We start from the raw sequence: 12,787 nt of genomic DNA, 5'->3' as shown, positions 1-12,787 counted from the left end.
GCGCTCGACTTGCTATGTTAGTTTCTGGCACGGTGTCGCGGACGGGAAGCATTAGCCGGCGCACATCAAGAGCCCGTTTCGTTTGGTGACCGTGTCGAGAAGAAGGCGCGCCAACATCCAGCTTCTGCAACAGCGACGGCCGACAATGAGTGACCGTCGCCACCTACTCGATCGACGGCTTAAAAACCTTCAATCAACTAACAAGGAAGACTAAAAACACGTAAAGTTTCAGAACTGTATGGCAGACCTCAGCTTTTCAAATTGTTCCATTTGCCTCGCAAAATTACAGCAACTCAGCATGAACCTTTGTTGCTCATTGTCCCAATTGCATTACCAAGCAGGGTCCCTTCCTTTTCCGAAATGAAACCGAGTGTCGTTGAAATTCAGACGCCAGCATTAAAGTACTATCATTGCATTTCATTACTTTAGTTTCCAAGTGCAGTTAAATCATAGCTGGCTACAATAGTTAGATTACACAAGCACAAATTAAGAGTGCGAGTTTTGTTAGCATATTTTAGCTTACCTGTGACTGCAGCTCAGCTTGGTACGTACTAAATTTTATTATTGTTAATTATTCAGAATCATTTAATTCAAGTTCAAAGTTAAATCTCTTGTTTCTAAATTGCGTAGAGTCAAGTTGCTTTTGAAATGATTGTTGAGGTAGTCCAAGACTAACCGTATTCTGCTGGATTTCGATGTGCTTCAGAAAGAAAGCTCACTATTAACTTCAGTCACTAAATTAACTTTCGATTTTCCGGTTTTATTAATTCTTTTGCTAAATTAAGTCAGAGTGTAGCGAAATTTATTACTTCTGACAAACTTTCAGTTTTCACACTACACGTGTCAACCTTCAGTTGCCACGCTTCTAGTGCTAATTATATGTGTAATAACCTTTCTTTTTCAGTTACTATAGTAATTGTCCTTAGGACTGGCGACCGTGATTTCCCCCAAATCTCAAATATCTAATTACCGCTAGTTAATTGTTGACGTAACGGCCGCACATTTACTTTCTTTATTAACTTTACCCCTTTTCAAAATTAATTTCCACCAGTTTCATTTGCATTTTTCCTTTCATTTAGATGTAACCCTTTCCTCCCTCTTTACCGACAGATTAACTTCGGTGACGATTGCTTTCCCAAATTTCCCATTAGGTACACGCGGTTTAATTTTTCACTGTAATTAAGGTCGATAAGTGAGGGGGAGGTTACAAACACACCGTCACCTTCGAGGTAATTCATAATGTTCGAACACAGTATATGTTCCAGAAGCCTCTTGCAAATCGACGTTAGTGAGATGTGTCTTTAATTCAGCGACTTACTCCTATTTTCTTTCTTGCGTAGTTGTGTGACAGGTTCAAGTTTCCAGTTCTGGGACGGATCTTTCGTCGAGCGAGCGGTTGCATACGGTTGCTAACTATGGAGCTATTGCACCAGCATGCTCTGAAACAAACCTCATAAGTATGCTGTTTGGACCGTAAGACTTGCCTTTAATAAGTAGTTTACACTGTTTCGCTACACCGAGGATACCTATTTTTCAGTTACTCATGTTGACAGTTGTTGGAAATTTGTTCCTATGGGACCAAACTGCTAAGGTCATCGGTCCTTAGGCTTACACACTACTTAATCTAACTTAAACTAACTTACGCTAACGACACCACACACACTCATGCCCGAGGGAGGACTAGAACCTCCGACAGGTTGGCAGTTGTTCTCCATTCGAATTCTGGAATATTTACTTGTATTCTTTGGTGAAAGAATTTCTGAAAACGGTGTTCAGTAGCCCCACTGTAGTGGCGCTGTCTTCGGTAATACATTGAAAAGCCAAAGAAACTCGTATATCTGCCTAATATCCTGTAAGGCCCTCGCCGAGCCCGCAGAAGAACCTCAACACGACGTGACATGAACTCGACTAATGTCAGAAGCGGTGCTGGAGTGAATTGACACCATGAATCCTGCAGGGCTGTCCATAAATCCGTAAGAGTACGAGAGGTTGGAGACGTCTTCTGAACAGCTCGTTGCAAGGCATCCAAGTTATGCTCGATAATGTTAATGTCTGGGGAGTTTGGTGGCCAGCGTACGTGTTTAAACTCAGAAAAGTGTTCCTGGAGCCACTCTGTAGCAATTCTGAACGTATTGGATTTCGCAATGTCCTGCTGGAATTGCCCAGTTGCGCAAGTCCGTCGGAATGCACAATGGACATGAATGGATCCAGGTGATCAGACAGGATGGTTACGTACATGTCACCTGTCAGTCGTATCTAGACGTATCAGGGTCCCATATCACTCGAACTGCACACGCCCCGCACCATTACAGAGCCCCCACCAGCGTCAACAGTCTCCCGCTGACATGCAGGGTCCATGGATGTATGAGGTTGTCTCCATCCGCTCGATACAAATTGAAACGAGACTCGTCCGACCAGCCATCATGTTCCAGTCATCGACAGTCCGATGATGTCGGTGTTGACGGATCAAGGCGAGTTATAAAGCTTTGTATCGTGCAGTCATCAAGGGTACACGAGTGGGCCTTCGACTCCGAAAGCCCATATCGATAATGGTCCATTGAAAGGTTCGTATGCTGACACTTGTTGATGGCCCAGCATTGAAATCTGGAGCAATTTGCGAAAGGGTTGCACTTCTGTCACACTGAACGATTCTCTTCAGTCGTCATTGGTCCCATTCTTGCAGGATCTTTTTCCGGCCGCAGCGATGTCGGAGATTTGATATTTTACCGGTTACCTGATATCCGCGGTATACTCGTGAAATGGTCGTACGGGAAAGTCCTCACTTCATCGCTACCTCGGAGATGCTGTGTCCCATCGCTCGTGCGCCGACTACAACAACACGTACAAACTCACTTAAATCTTGATAATCTGCCGTTGTAGCAGCAGTAACCTATCTAACAATTGCAACAGACACTCGTTGCCTTAGATAGTCGTTGCCGACCGCAGCGCCGTATTCTCCCCGTTTACGTATCTCTTTCTTTGAATACGCATGCGTATATCGGTTTCTTTGGTGATGCAGTGTATTATCATTGGTATTGCGCTGTGAAGGTAATTCAGGAGTGTGCAATACGACTTTTCGCCATTTCTCATCCAATTGTTCCACTGTTCACGCATGTGGTCTTTAATGGTTTAAAGGGTGTAGCATCAGAGTCAGAACATCAGGTATAACAGCAATATGTGTATTTCTTCGTACTTTGTGATTTTTGGTTCTGAGTTATGGGACTGCAGAACGTATCACATATCAAAAAAAACTTGATTGACTCCGCAGAGCACCTGGTCGACTCTGCAATATATTTTTCATCCAGAGTTTTGGACCATTTTGGTCCATCCGTCCGTCTTTGTGAAAATGTATAAGAATACCTGTTGGAAACTTCAGTTAGGAATGGTTTTCAGCTTGAAAATGACCATAGATTTTAAGTTTGTTCCATCTGCCACGCATAATAATTTTACTGTAAAACCGGTCTTCTCACGGCCTGTACTACAGACTTGAACAGCTTTTACGTGTTTCCACAGTTCTGTTGTTTATCATGTCGAAGTTCATCGATGTTTCATCCATATTTCCATTACGAGAGGGTGAAAAGTTGTATTTATGCCTCGTATAAATAACAAATTTACGAAAACTCGTAACTTTATGGTCAAGATCTTTCGGTAATTTTTACGCAGTTTTTGTTTTCTGTTGTGTTACCAGATTTTTTTCTGTTCACGAAATGACTGAATCGACCTACTGTTGCTTTGGATTCTTTGCCGTGCTCTGGATTGACTCACGCCCTAATTACATTTCTTGTAACAACATAACAATTCTGCCTCTGTTCTCGTACCCGTTCTGCAACGCTTGTTTTGATGGCCAGCAAGTTATTCCTCTCCTCATAGAACACTTTTTCATTGTCATTTTTTTAACGGCATCTTCATTCTTTCGCCAATCTCTTACCATCCTCTCTGTTATATCGAATGCCCTTGCTGCAGCACCGTAGCTGCGTTCTTTAGCCTGTTTTATGACCTTTAATTTGAATCTTCCTTCGTATTTCCTTATTATTTTGTTTTTTTTGGCTCTATCATTAGCCACACACTTCAAGCAATTTCTACTCTAAGTCTAATCGGCGTAAAATTTGTGAACACACAATACAACTTCCAGCAATACTTGTTAACTGTATGTTAGTTATTTGGCTGAAGAAGGCTTTTGCTTTATGACGTGTGCAGTCGTACTAATTGTTTTAGTAGTACAGAACGGGTACGTCCGCAAAACTGAATGGTCAATACGACGCTTTTATAAATATCCAAGGTCATTATCCAGATGGTCGCTGTTCTAGACTAAATTTACAGGCCTTTGATAGTTTAGAGATCGTCTTACAGGGCGGCCATACTGCAAAACTGTATATATTTGACGAAAATTTATACCTCGTCTTATCTGAAAGTCTTCTTATCCGACAAAACATACGGTACTTATTGGTTAAATTTCAGAAATAGACAACTTAAAATTGTCGGTATTCAGTTTAACGAACCATGTTAATGGGGTTAAGAAAAGCTTAACAGTTAACAGAAACCGTGAGTGCAGTGTAAGGGATCCAGTTTCTACAGTTACTGCAGCTACAGTATTACCAGCACATTAAGTAAATAAATTCAGTGTGCTGAAAAGAATGATCTCCCAATAATTGAAAAAAGACAGTTACCTGAACTCAACACTACGAAAATCTGCAGCATCGGCATCGTCTTGCGGCAATTACTTCAACGGACACTTGACCATTTTGCACTTTTGACGCAGATCTAGAAAACTATTTTCACGCAGTCAGCATGTCTAAGTGGTGCCACACTGTTACACTGTTTCAAGCTTCCTTCCTTCCGTGCTTTTGTGATGCTCAGTACACTTAAGAACACGTAATTACTTCAATTACTATATATTACAAGTATTTTTCACTTTTTACGTTTATATTTCAAGAGCTAACGCTCTCGAGATTATAAAGCCCGCCATCGTTTAAGTACAACGTCCATAAAGTTGTGTGACGGCATTCATGGCCGCACAAAATGGTAGTAGTTCTATTGTAAATACTGTCGATGATCAGAAACGACCCGCAAAAGTAAAGAAAGTTCTGATCTTTGCAGATAACCTCAGTCTGAAATAAGCCCAGAAAGTTTCGAACTCAAAACCTGGCGTAAAACTATTGGGCTTGAGAAACCAAGTACCCGAATTTATGAAGTGACGGCGTTGTTGGCTAAATCTTGCGGAAAATCTCGACTCTGGTGATCATGTTGTTATTTATGCTGTGTTTACTGACACTGCTAAAGATCAGCCAGAAAACGTTATCACTACTGTGAAGGAAACACTCCCAAATCTAGACCACACGAAGGTGCTCATCATACATCAGAGCCAAAGATATGCTCTGAACCTCATGCCTAGGGCAAACGAACTGACTGAAATGATAAAAGTAAAAATTAACAGTCTGTGTAAGAATATACGAACACTGAATTGTTAGCCTGTAAGTGCTTTAGACAGATCCATGCTTTGAAATCACGAGCTTCACTTACATTATGATGGAAAGTCTTTTATAGCTAGAGAAATGTATAAAATAATAGTCAATAACTCAAAACAATCAGCAAACACCTTTGTTAGATGGCTTATAAACTATAGTAAGAATTGTAACGCCCAAACAGGTATGTCTTTTTTTAGAGCACCATCTTTCACCAAAGGTGATGAAATAAATGCAAATTATAGCTATATTCTACAATTAGGACATCATAATGTCTAAGTCACTAAATAAAAAAAAATATCGTTATGCTCTAAAATTCGGAGATCATAATGTCTAGTTACTATCAAACAAACTAGATGAACTCAGTGTTCTCCATACCAGAGACTGAAGAAATGTGTCAGTTTTATGCATGTGTGTACATTGAGTGTTTAATGACTATCTACAAAACTTAAAAATTGAGAAATTTAAGCTTACAAGTTCCTTTTGTAAAACTACTTCTAACCATGGAAGAAGTTGAATATATATCAAACAAAACCCAGATTGTAAGATGTTAGACTCTGCTTGTAAATTAGCAAAGGACATGGTATTTGAGATTACAGCAGTAGAATCAACTCCATTGAAAGTAGTAATTTTGTGTATTTACAGATTCTCTGACAGAAATATTAATAGTTTTTTTTCAAGTATCTTTTTCTTGCTTTGAGTATCTTCAAAAGGCAAGAAAGAACAGTAGTATTGTATTGTATTTTAATATTAACTTTGCAAAACAGAAACACAGAACTGCCTTTACGTCATTAAGTCATAACCTGCCTCTAATAATAAACTCTTTGGCTTACACTACAAAAACTAGTGCCGCTCTACTTGACCAACTCTGTGTCGGTGTGGATAGGTACTCAGCAATGACATTCAGTACAGGACACGGTGATCATCTGCCTCAGTTACTTGCAGTTCCCCAGTTGCCCTTTGCCTATTGAATGTTTTGCACATTAGAGGAACTTCTGCAAGCGAAATATACAATATTTCCTGCTGTTGCTATCTAATTAATCTTGGCGTAATGCTCTTAGTAAATCAAATGCAAATGACAAGTTTTCTTCAAGAAGCCTCTCCTAAAAAGAAATTCTAGCGGAAAAACACAAACAAACCAAAGAATTGCGTTACAACTAATAATAATATTTATTCTTATTTTATGCCCTGCTGTGGCAATTGACGAATGTAGCTGCTTCTGCTACATTTTTACATAATCTGATGATGCCTCACAAGAGCGAAACGTGTAATTGCTATTAATAAAAACAATTTTGCAGCCGGGACTGCCTTTATTAAAAAAAATGTTTCTGTATTGTAATTTACGTGCAAGGAAAAAAAATGCAGTTTCAAGGTGGAGGCGCATTAAAGCTGCATCAAACTTGCGTCATGTCAAGAGTTACTAGCCTTACTATGCAGAGTCATTCATACTTCGTGAGTATAATTATTACTAAGGTTCTAAACAACCATCGTGAACGTCTATGTCGTTTGCATACATATGGATCACTTGTCGCTCTGTCTAGAGAGACAATCTTTTCGTGTATCGCTTCTGAAGGTTGTGAAGTGCCTCATCACAAAAGCGTGTAGTCAATTGGTACTGTTGGTTTGACGATCAAGCGCTCTACAGAATATTGGGAAAGTCTGTAGCATGTTACAGTTATCTGCATATGCTACTCATTAACGTTTGTTGCTAATTAAAGGGCTAATTTGAGATTCCAACACCAGATAATTAAGAGCAATTACAGGTACTCAAAATAGGGCTTTATTTCAGCTCAAAACTCTTTAATAACTCGTGGACATAAAACAGAGAACTGACAATTCACGCCAATTAAAAAGTTAAACAACGTTTACCCGCACAAATAACATTTACTTAATTCTTTTTCTAAGTAGTGGAATATGTTAACATATGGCTGAACCTCGAAGTTGGACAACCGAAATGAGAGCTTTTATAAAGTCGATCTTAGGTTGTCCTGCGTAACTAAAAATTATTACATTTTTTGTGTAGAATTAGGAATAAGTTCTATATAACTCAGGATTGCACATGAAACATATATTTTAGAAGTGGCTGTACGTGTCAAGAATACTAGGATTCACTTTCTATATATCTATACGAAAATAGCCAGTTATTTCACGATAAGTACGAATATTATAGGTTAGTGTACTTATTTTTATGGTTAGATTACTGCAAACCCGAAGTACGCCCATTACAGACAAGGTGCGTGCAGTATTACGCAGTTGTTTTAATAACTGCCAATTGCAGACCTGGACATCTGTCAAGACTCTAAAATTGCCATTCTTTTTATGTAAATGAGTTGGTCAGTTTCAAGAAACTTTAGTAGCAGCTATAAAATTTAGTTCTTAAACCTTAAACACTTATTACACTGATCAACCAGAACATTATGGCCACCTACCTAATGGCCGGTAGGCCCACCTTAGGCAGTGAAAAGAGAAGCGACGTGTGATGGCATGGAAGCAATGAGGCTTGGTAGGTCGCTGGAGGGAGTTAGCACGACTTCTGCACGCAGTCATGCACAAGTCACCTACTTCCCATAAATTCCTGGGAAGGAGGCGATGACCTTTGACGCCACATTCAATCACATCCAAGATGTGTTCAATCGGATTTCGATCTGGCGAGTTGGGGGGCCAGCACATAATTGGAATTCGTCACTATGTTGCTCGAATGACTCTATCGCACGCCTGGCCTTATGACATGGCGCGTTGTCTTGTTGAAAGATGTCACTGCCGTCGGGAAAAATGTTCGTCATTAAGGGGTTACGTGGTACGAAACCAGTGTACGATACTCCTTGGTCGTCATGCTGCGTTGCACGAGCTCCACTGGGTGCCTACGTTGATGTTTCTCAGAGCATAATGGAGCCACCGCCAGCTTGTCTGCGTCCCGCAGAATAGGTGTCAAGGAACTGTTCCCCTGGAAGTCGATGGATTCGACCCCTCCCATCGGCACGATGAAGAAAGGTATTGGGATTCATCAGACCATGCAACGCTCTTCCATTGCGCCAATGTCCAGTGCCGATGGTCATGTGCACATTTCACTCGTAGCTGCCGATATCGTGGTGTTAACATTGGCACATGCATGACTGCGGAGGTCCGTCGTTATGAATGTTCGGCGCACTGTTTGTTCAGACACATTTGTACTCGGCCTGGCATTGAAGTCTGATGTTAGTTCCACCACTGTTTCACCTTGGTTTTGTCACGTGTTGAAGACACCACAACACTTATCGAATAACCGACAAGTGGTGCAGTTTCCGAAAATGATCGTGCCGTGCCTCCCGGCCATCCCCGTTTTACTCACGGACAGCACGCGGACTGATACTAGATGCACCGTGTGTGTGTCTGACCAGCTGTCATTCCTCGTCAGGTGACGCTACTGTCGCCTGGACGGGTTTGTCATGATGTTCTGTCTGATCAGTGTAAATCCCAAGGAATTGATGGTTATCCGCTCAATGTATCACAGAAACACTTTACTCCACATTCCAGGTGGGGGGAGGGCAAGTGCCCCCTCTTGCCTCCCCTTGTGGACGACTATGATTGCAGATGCCCGGTTATTAACAGTAACTGCAAGTTCCTAATAACTGGTTATTTACTAGAGATGAGTTATTTCTTGTCTTGACGTCAGTAATAGATTTATAGTGTGCCACAAAATTTAGCAGACGTCCGCACTCGACATATACATTAAGTATCTACTACTACTGCAAATCATCAAAGAATCACACGACGTGCGCCAGTCAACCATGTCTCACTGAAAATCGAAGTTATTCCACTCTTTCACGAAATATGTCAACACATTCCAGCTACTTCATACACATTCCCCAAGAAGTTCTACATCTGTGACGATTCAAAGAGAATTCGCACATTATTTGGAAGAGGCGCTACCATGGTCGTTGTTCATCGTTTCCAACTTTCCTTCCGTCCGGATTGATACTGAAGTTCAACTACCTGAACCGTGGTGGTAACCAAGGTTCAACCAAAAGCCTGATAGCCACAGATGCAAACAGAGCCTCTCAGTTAATGTGCTGCATACTCACATGGAATGCACTTCTGGTTCTGATTCTTCTCCTTGTTGGCGGGTTTCATGGCGTGCCGGCAAGAATGCGTTTCCACTTTGCAGGCGGTCTGCAACAAGACAAACAATCTACAGTGAAAATTCTGCAAGTTTCCTTGGTAAAGATTTCTGGTAATGTGATAAAACCGTAAAATACAAAACGCAAAATACTACAACAAAAGTATTCGTGAAAACAGGAACAATTTCGCAAAACAATTTACTTATGTCTGATGTCTAATTCATTGAATGAGTACAATTTTAAAACGCAGCGCGTAACTGTGGATCATATTTAATATTATAAGATATACATAAAATAATGTAAGATAACTCAGTAGGGAAAAAACGAACGTTCTCTGGTAACTGCAGCGCTATATCTCTGTTATTCATTCTATCTAACGGTTCTACAGTCCCGAAGAATTGAGTGCAAATGGACGGCCGTTGTGACCGACCGGTTCTAGGCGCTTCAATCAGGAAACGCGCGACTGCTACGATCGCACGTTCGAATCCTGCCTCGGGCGTGGATGTGTGTGATGTCCTTAGGCTACTTAGGTTTAAGTAGTTCTAAGTTCTAGGAGACTGAGGACCTCAGATGTTAGTCCCATAGTGCTCAGAGCCATTTGAACCATTTGAGTGCAACTTCTTTCAGGAAAGGTTGCCGGGAGATTTCCTGTTTGACTACATGATCATAATTCCGTCGCAACGAAGTAGCAACTTTTGCGTTACAGATAATATCAGATTTAGGAGATGAAAATGTAAAAATGTTAATTTACTTTTCTTATTTTCGTTCCATGATGACTTATGGCGTCTTATCCTGGGACAACTCATCATTGGAAAAAGAAATGTTTGTTACGCCTAAGAGTGCAAAAGGGATAACGAGTGGCGTCCATTGTAGAGCCTTTTGTACACAGCTCTTTAAACAGTCTAGCACACTGACTGCAGTGTTACTGAACATTTTGTCGCTTATGAAGTTCGTCGTCAACAATCAGCTACAGTTTCTGAACAGCAGTAACATTCATAATTCTATGAAGAGAAAGGGTTTACACTTTACGTCGGGCACAGTGTGACACAGAAAGGTGTGAGGTGGAGCCATACAAATCTTTGAGCACTCTTATAAAGAATTGAATCGATAGTAAAATTTACTTCAAACACAATTAGTACGAGTGTGTGTGTAGGGGGAGGGGGAGAGGTGGAGGGGGAGAGAGAGAGAGAGAGAGAGAGAGAGAGAGAGAGAGAGAGAGGGAGGGAGAGGGAGAGAGAGAGAGAGAGAGGGAGAGGGAGAGGGAAAGGGGGAGGGAGGGGGAGAGGGGGGAGAGGGAGGAGAGAGAGAGAGAGAGAGAGAGAGAGAGAGAGAGAGAGAGAGAGAGAGAGAGAGAGAGGGGGGGGAGGGGGAGGGGGAGGGGAGGGGGAGGGGAGGGGAGGGGAGGGGGAGGGGGAGGGGGAGGGGGAGGGGGAGGGGGAGGGAGGGGGAGGGGGAGGGGGAGGGAGGGAGGGAGAGGGAGAGAGAGAGAGAGAGAGAGAGAGAGAGAGAGAGAGTACAAATCACTCTGTGCGTGTAATAAAAGGCAGTATGCAAGTAAGTCACGTAGACAAATGTATAATGAACTAGGCTTTTGATCATCGGTATCACAGTAGATGTGAGTTCTCGAGAAAATTTTTTAAAATAATTTATTCCTGGTGAAATGGAACAATGACTGACTGAATTATAACGCCAGAAGGAAAGATAATCTTCGTCGTCCTTCAATGAAATTAACTTCAGCTTTAAAAGAGGAGTTAGTGATGCTATGACAATTTAAATCATTTCCTTATTGAGTTAAAACGCTCGACAGATAGCAATGTAAGCTAGTTCCTGCTGAGCAAGTCTGCTATGCCAAAATAACTTTTCTTAATCTGAGAACTGGTGTGCGAAAGATTTACATTGTTATTTTGCTTATGAAAGAATCATCGGTAAATGTTTGTGATGGAGCCATTTTTAAGTGTGAATATTATTAAATAGCCTATGCCTGATTAGTTCCATGTTGTTAGCACGAAGAACTAACTGAACACGTAACTAACCAAGCTAAACAGGATGATTAGAAACTTCGCGGAAGATGAAAACTGTATGCCGGACCGGGACTCGAACGTGGTATCTTTGCTTTTAATGGGCAAGCATTCTACCAACTAAGGTAGTGAAGCTCAGCTTCACGACTCACGGCCCGGCACACAGTTTTAATCTGCCACGAAGTTTCATACCAGCGCACACTCCGCTGCAGAGAGTAAAATTCATTCAGGCTGAATGGAAACTAGAGAGCTGGACGTGAGTCTACAACGGAGTATTTATTACACAACAAATTGCAAGCTGTTGTGGTTCAGGGAGTGTTTCAGGTACAACATATGAAGGGCTTATTTCAATAGTGGTACAAGTCCATTTTTGTTCATATTGAGATACATAGTCCTAAAGTTAAATGAGCGCTGAAAAAACTGCAGTTGAGATACCAGAAATATTCAAACATATGGCTTCTTGCTAGAGATGAATCTTTCTTTCTGTTTGCTTGGCTCATTAATTTCAGAAGCATTATAGACAGAAAAGTGGAGGTAATGGACTTATACCACTATTGAAATAAGCCCTTCATATAACGTCGGATGTCTTCGGAAACGAGGTATGAAGTCTGTTTTGCCACAAGTGCCAGATACTGACGATACACAAAGAATGAATAACTTTAGTTCTAACTACATCGGGTGTTTTGAAATGAGAATTTATGTTTACGATGGATGAAATTTAAGGTATTATGCTCAACTAAATTTTCAGCTACACTATGTCATCAAAAGTATCCGGACACCCCACCTACTGCCATGTACTCCGTATCTGTACGCGAGATTTCCACACTCATAAACATCCCTAGGTCCACTGTTTCCGATGTGATAGTGAAGCGACAACGTGAAGGGACTCGTACAGCACAAAAGCGTACAGACCGATCTCGTCTGTTGACTGACAGATTTACTCCGGACACAAGCAGATGGGGTACATAGATTCCATATCCCCACAAAAATTCAGACCCCGTAGATGTGCGGGAAACGGCAAGGAAGCAGAGGAGAGAGACAGAATAGACAGAGGGTGGAGTGCTGCCGACTTGACGGTGTGTAGCGAGGGCTGCGTGCGGGGTCGAAGAAGCGGTGATGCGCAAAGAGACCGCCGATAGTTGTTGAGGGTCTTAATGTGTAATAGGTAGACATCTGTCCAGACCATCACACAGGAATTACAAATTGCATG

The 12,787-nt window shown here is 41.5% G+C and overlaps 1 protein-coding gene across 1 annotated transcript in view; it reads right to left on the bottom strand.

Moving 5' to 3' along the window:
* Positions 1-12,787, bottom strand: part of LOC126262799 (receptor-type tyrosine-protein phosphatase kappa) — a 709,382-nt gene that overhangs the window by 320,648 nt on the left and 375,947 nt on the right. Inside the window, exon 2 of the mRNA XM_049959624.1 lies at positions 9,524-9,611. Coding sequence (XP_049815581.1) covers positions 9,524-9,611 — 88 coding nt within the window. The remainder of the gene's footprint in view (positions 1-9,523; positions 9,612-12,787) is intronic.

This window comes from Schistocerca nitens, chromosome 6, assembly GCF_023898315.1.
Source record: "Schistocerca nitens isolate TAMUIC-IGC-003100 chromosome 6, iqSchNite1.1, whole genome shotgun sequence".
Lineage (NCBI taxonomy): Eukaryota > Metazoa > Arthropoda > Insecta > Orthoptera > Acrididae > Schistocerca > Schistocerca nitens.
This window is presented reverse-complemented; position numbering and strand designations above follow the sequence as displayed.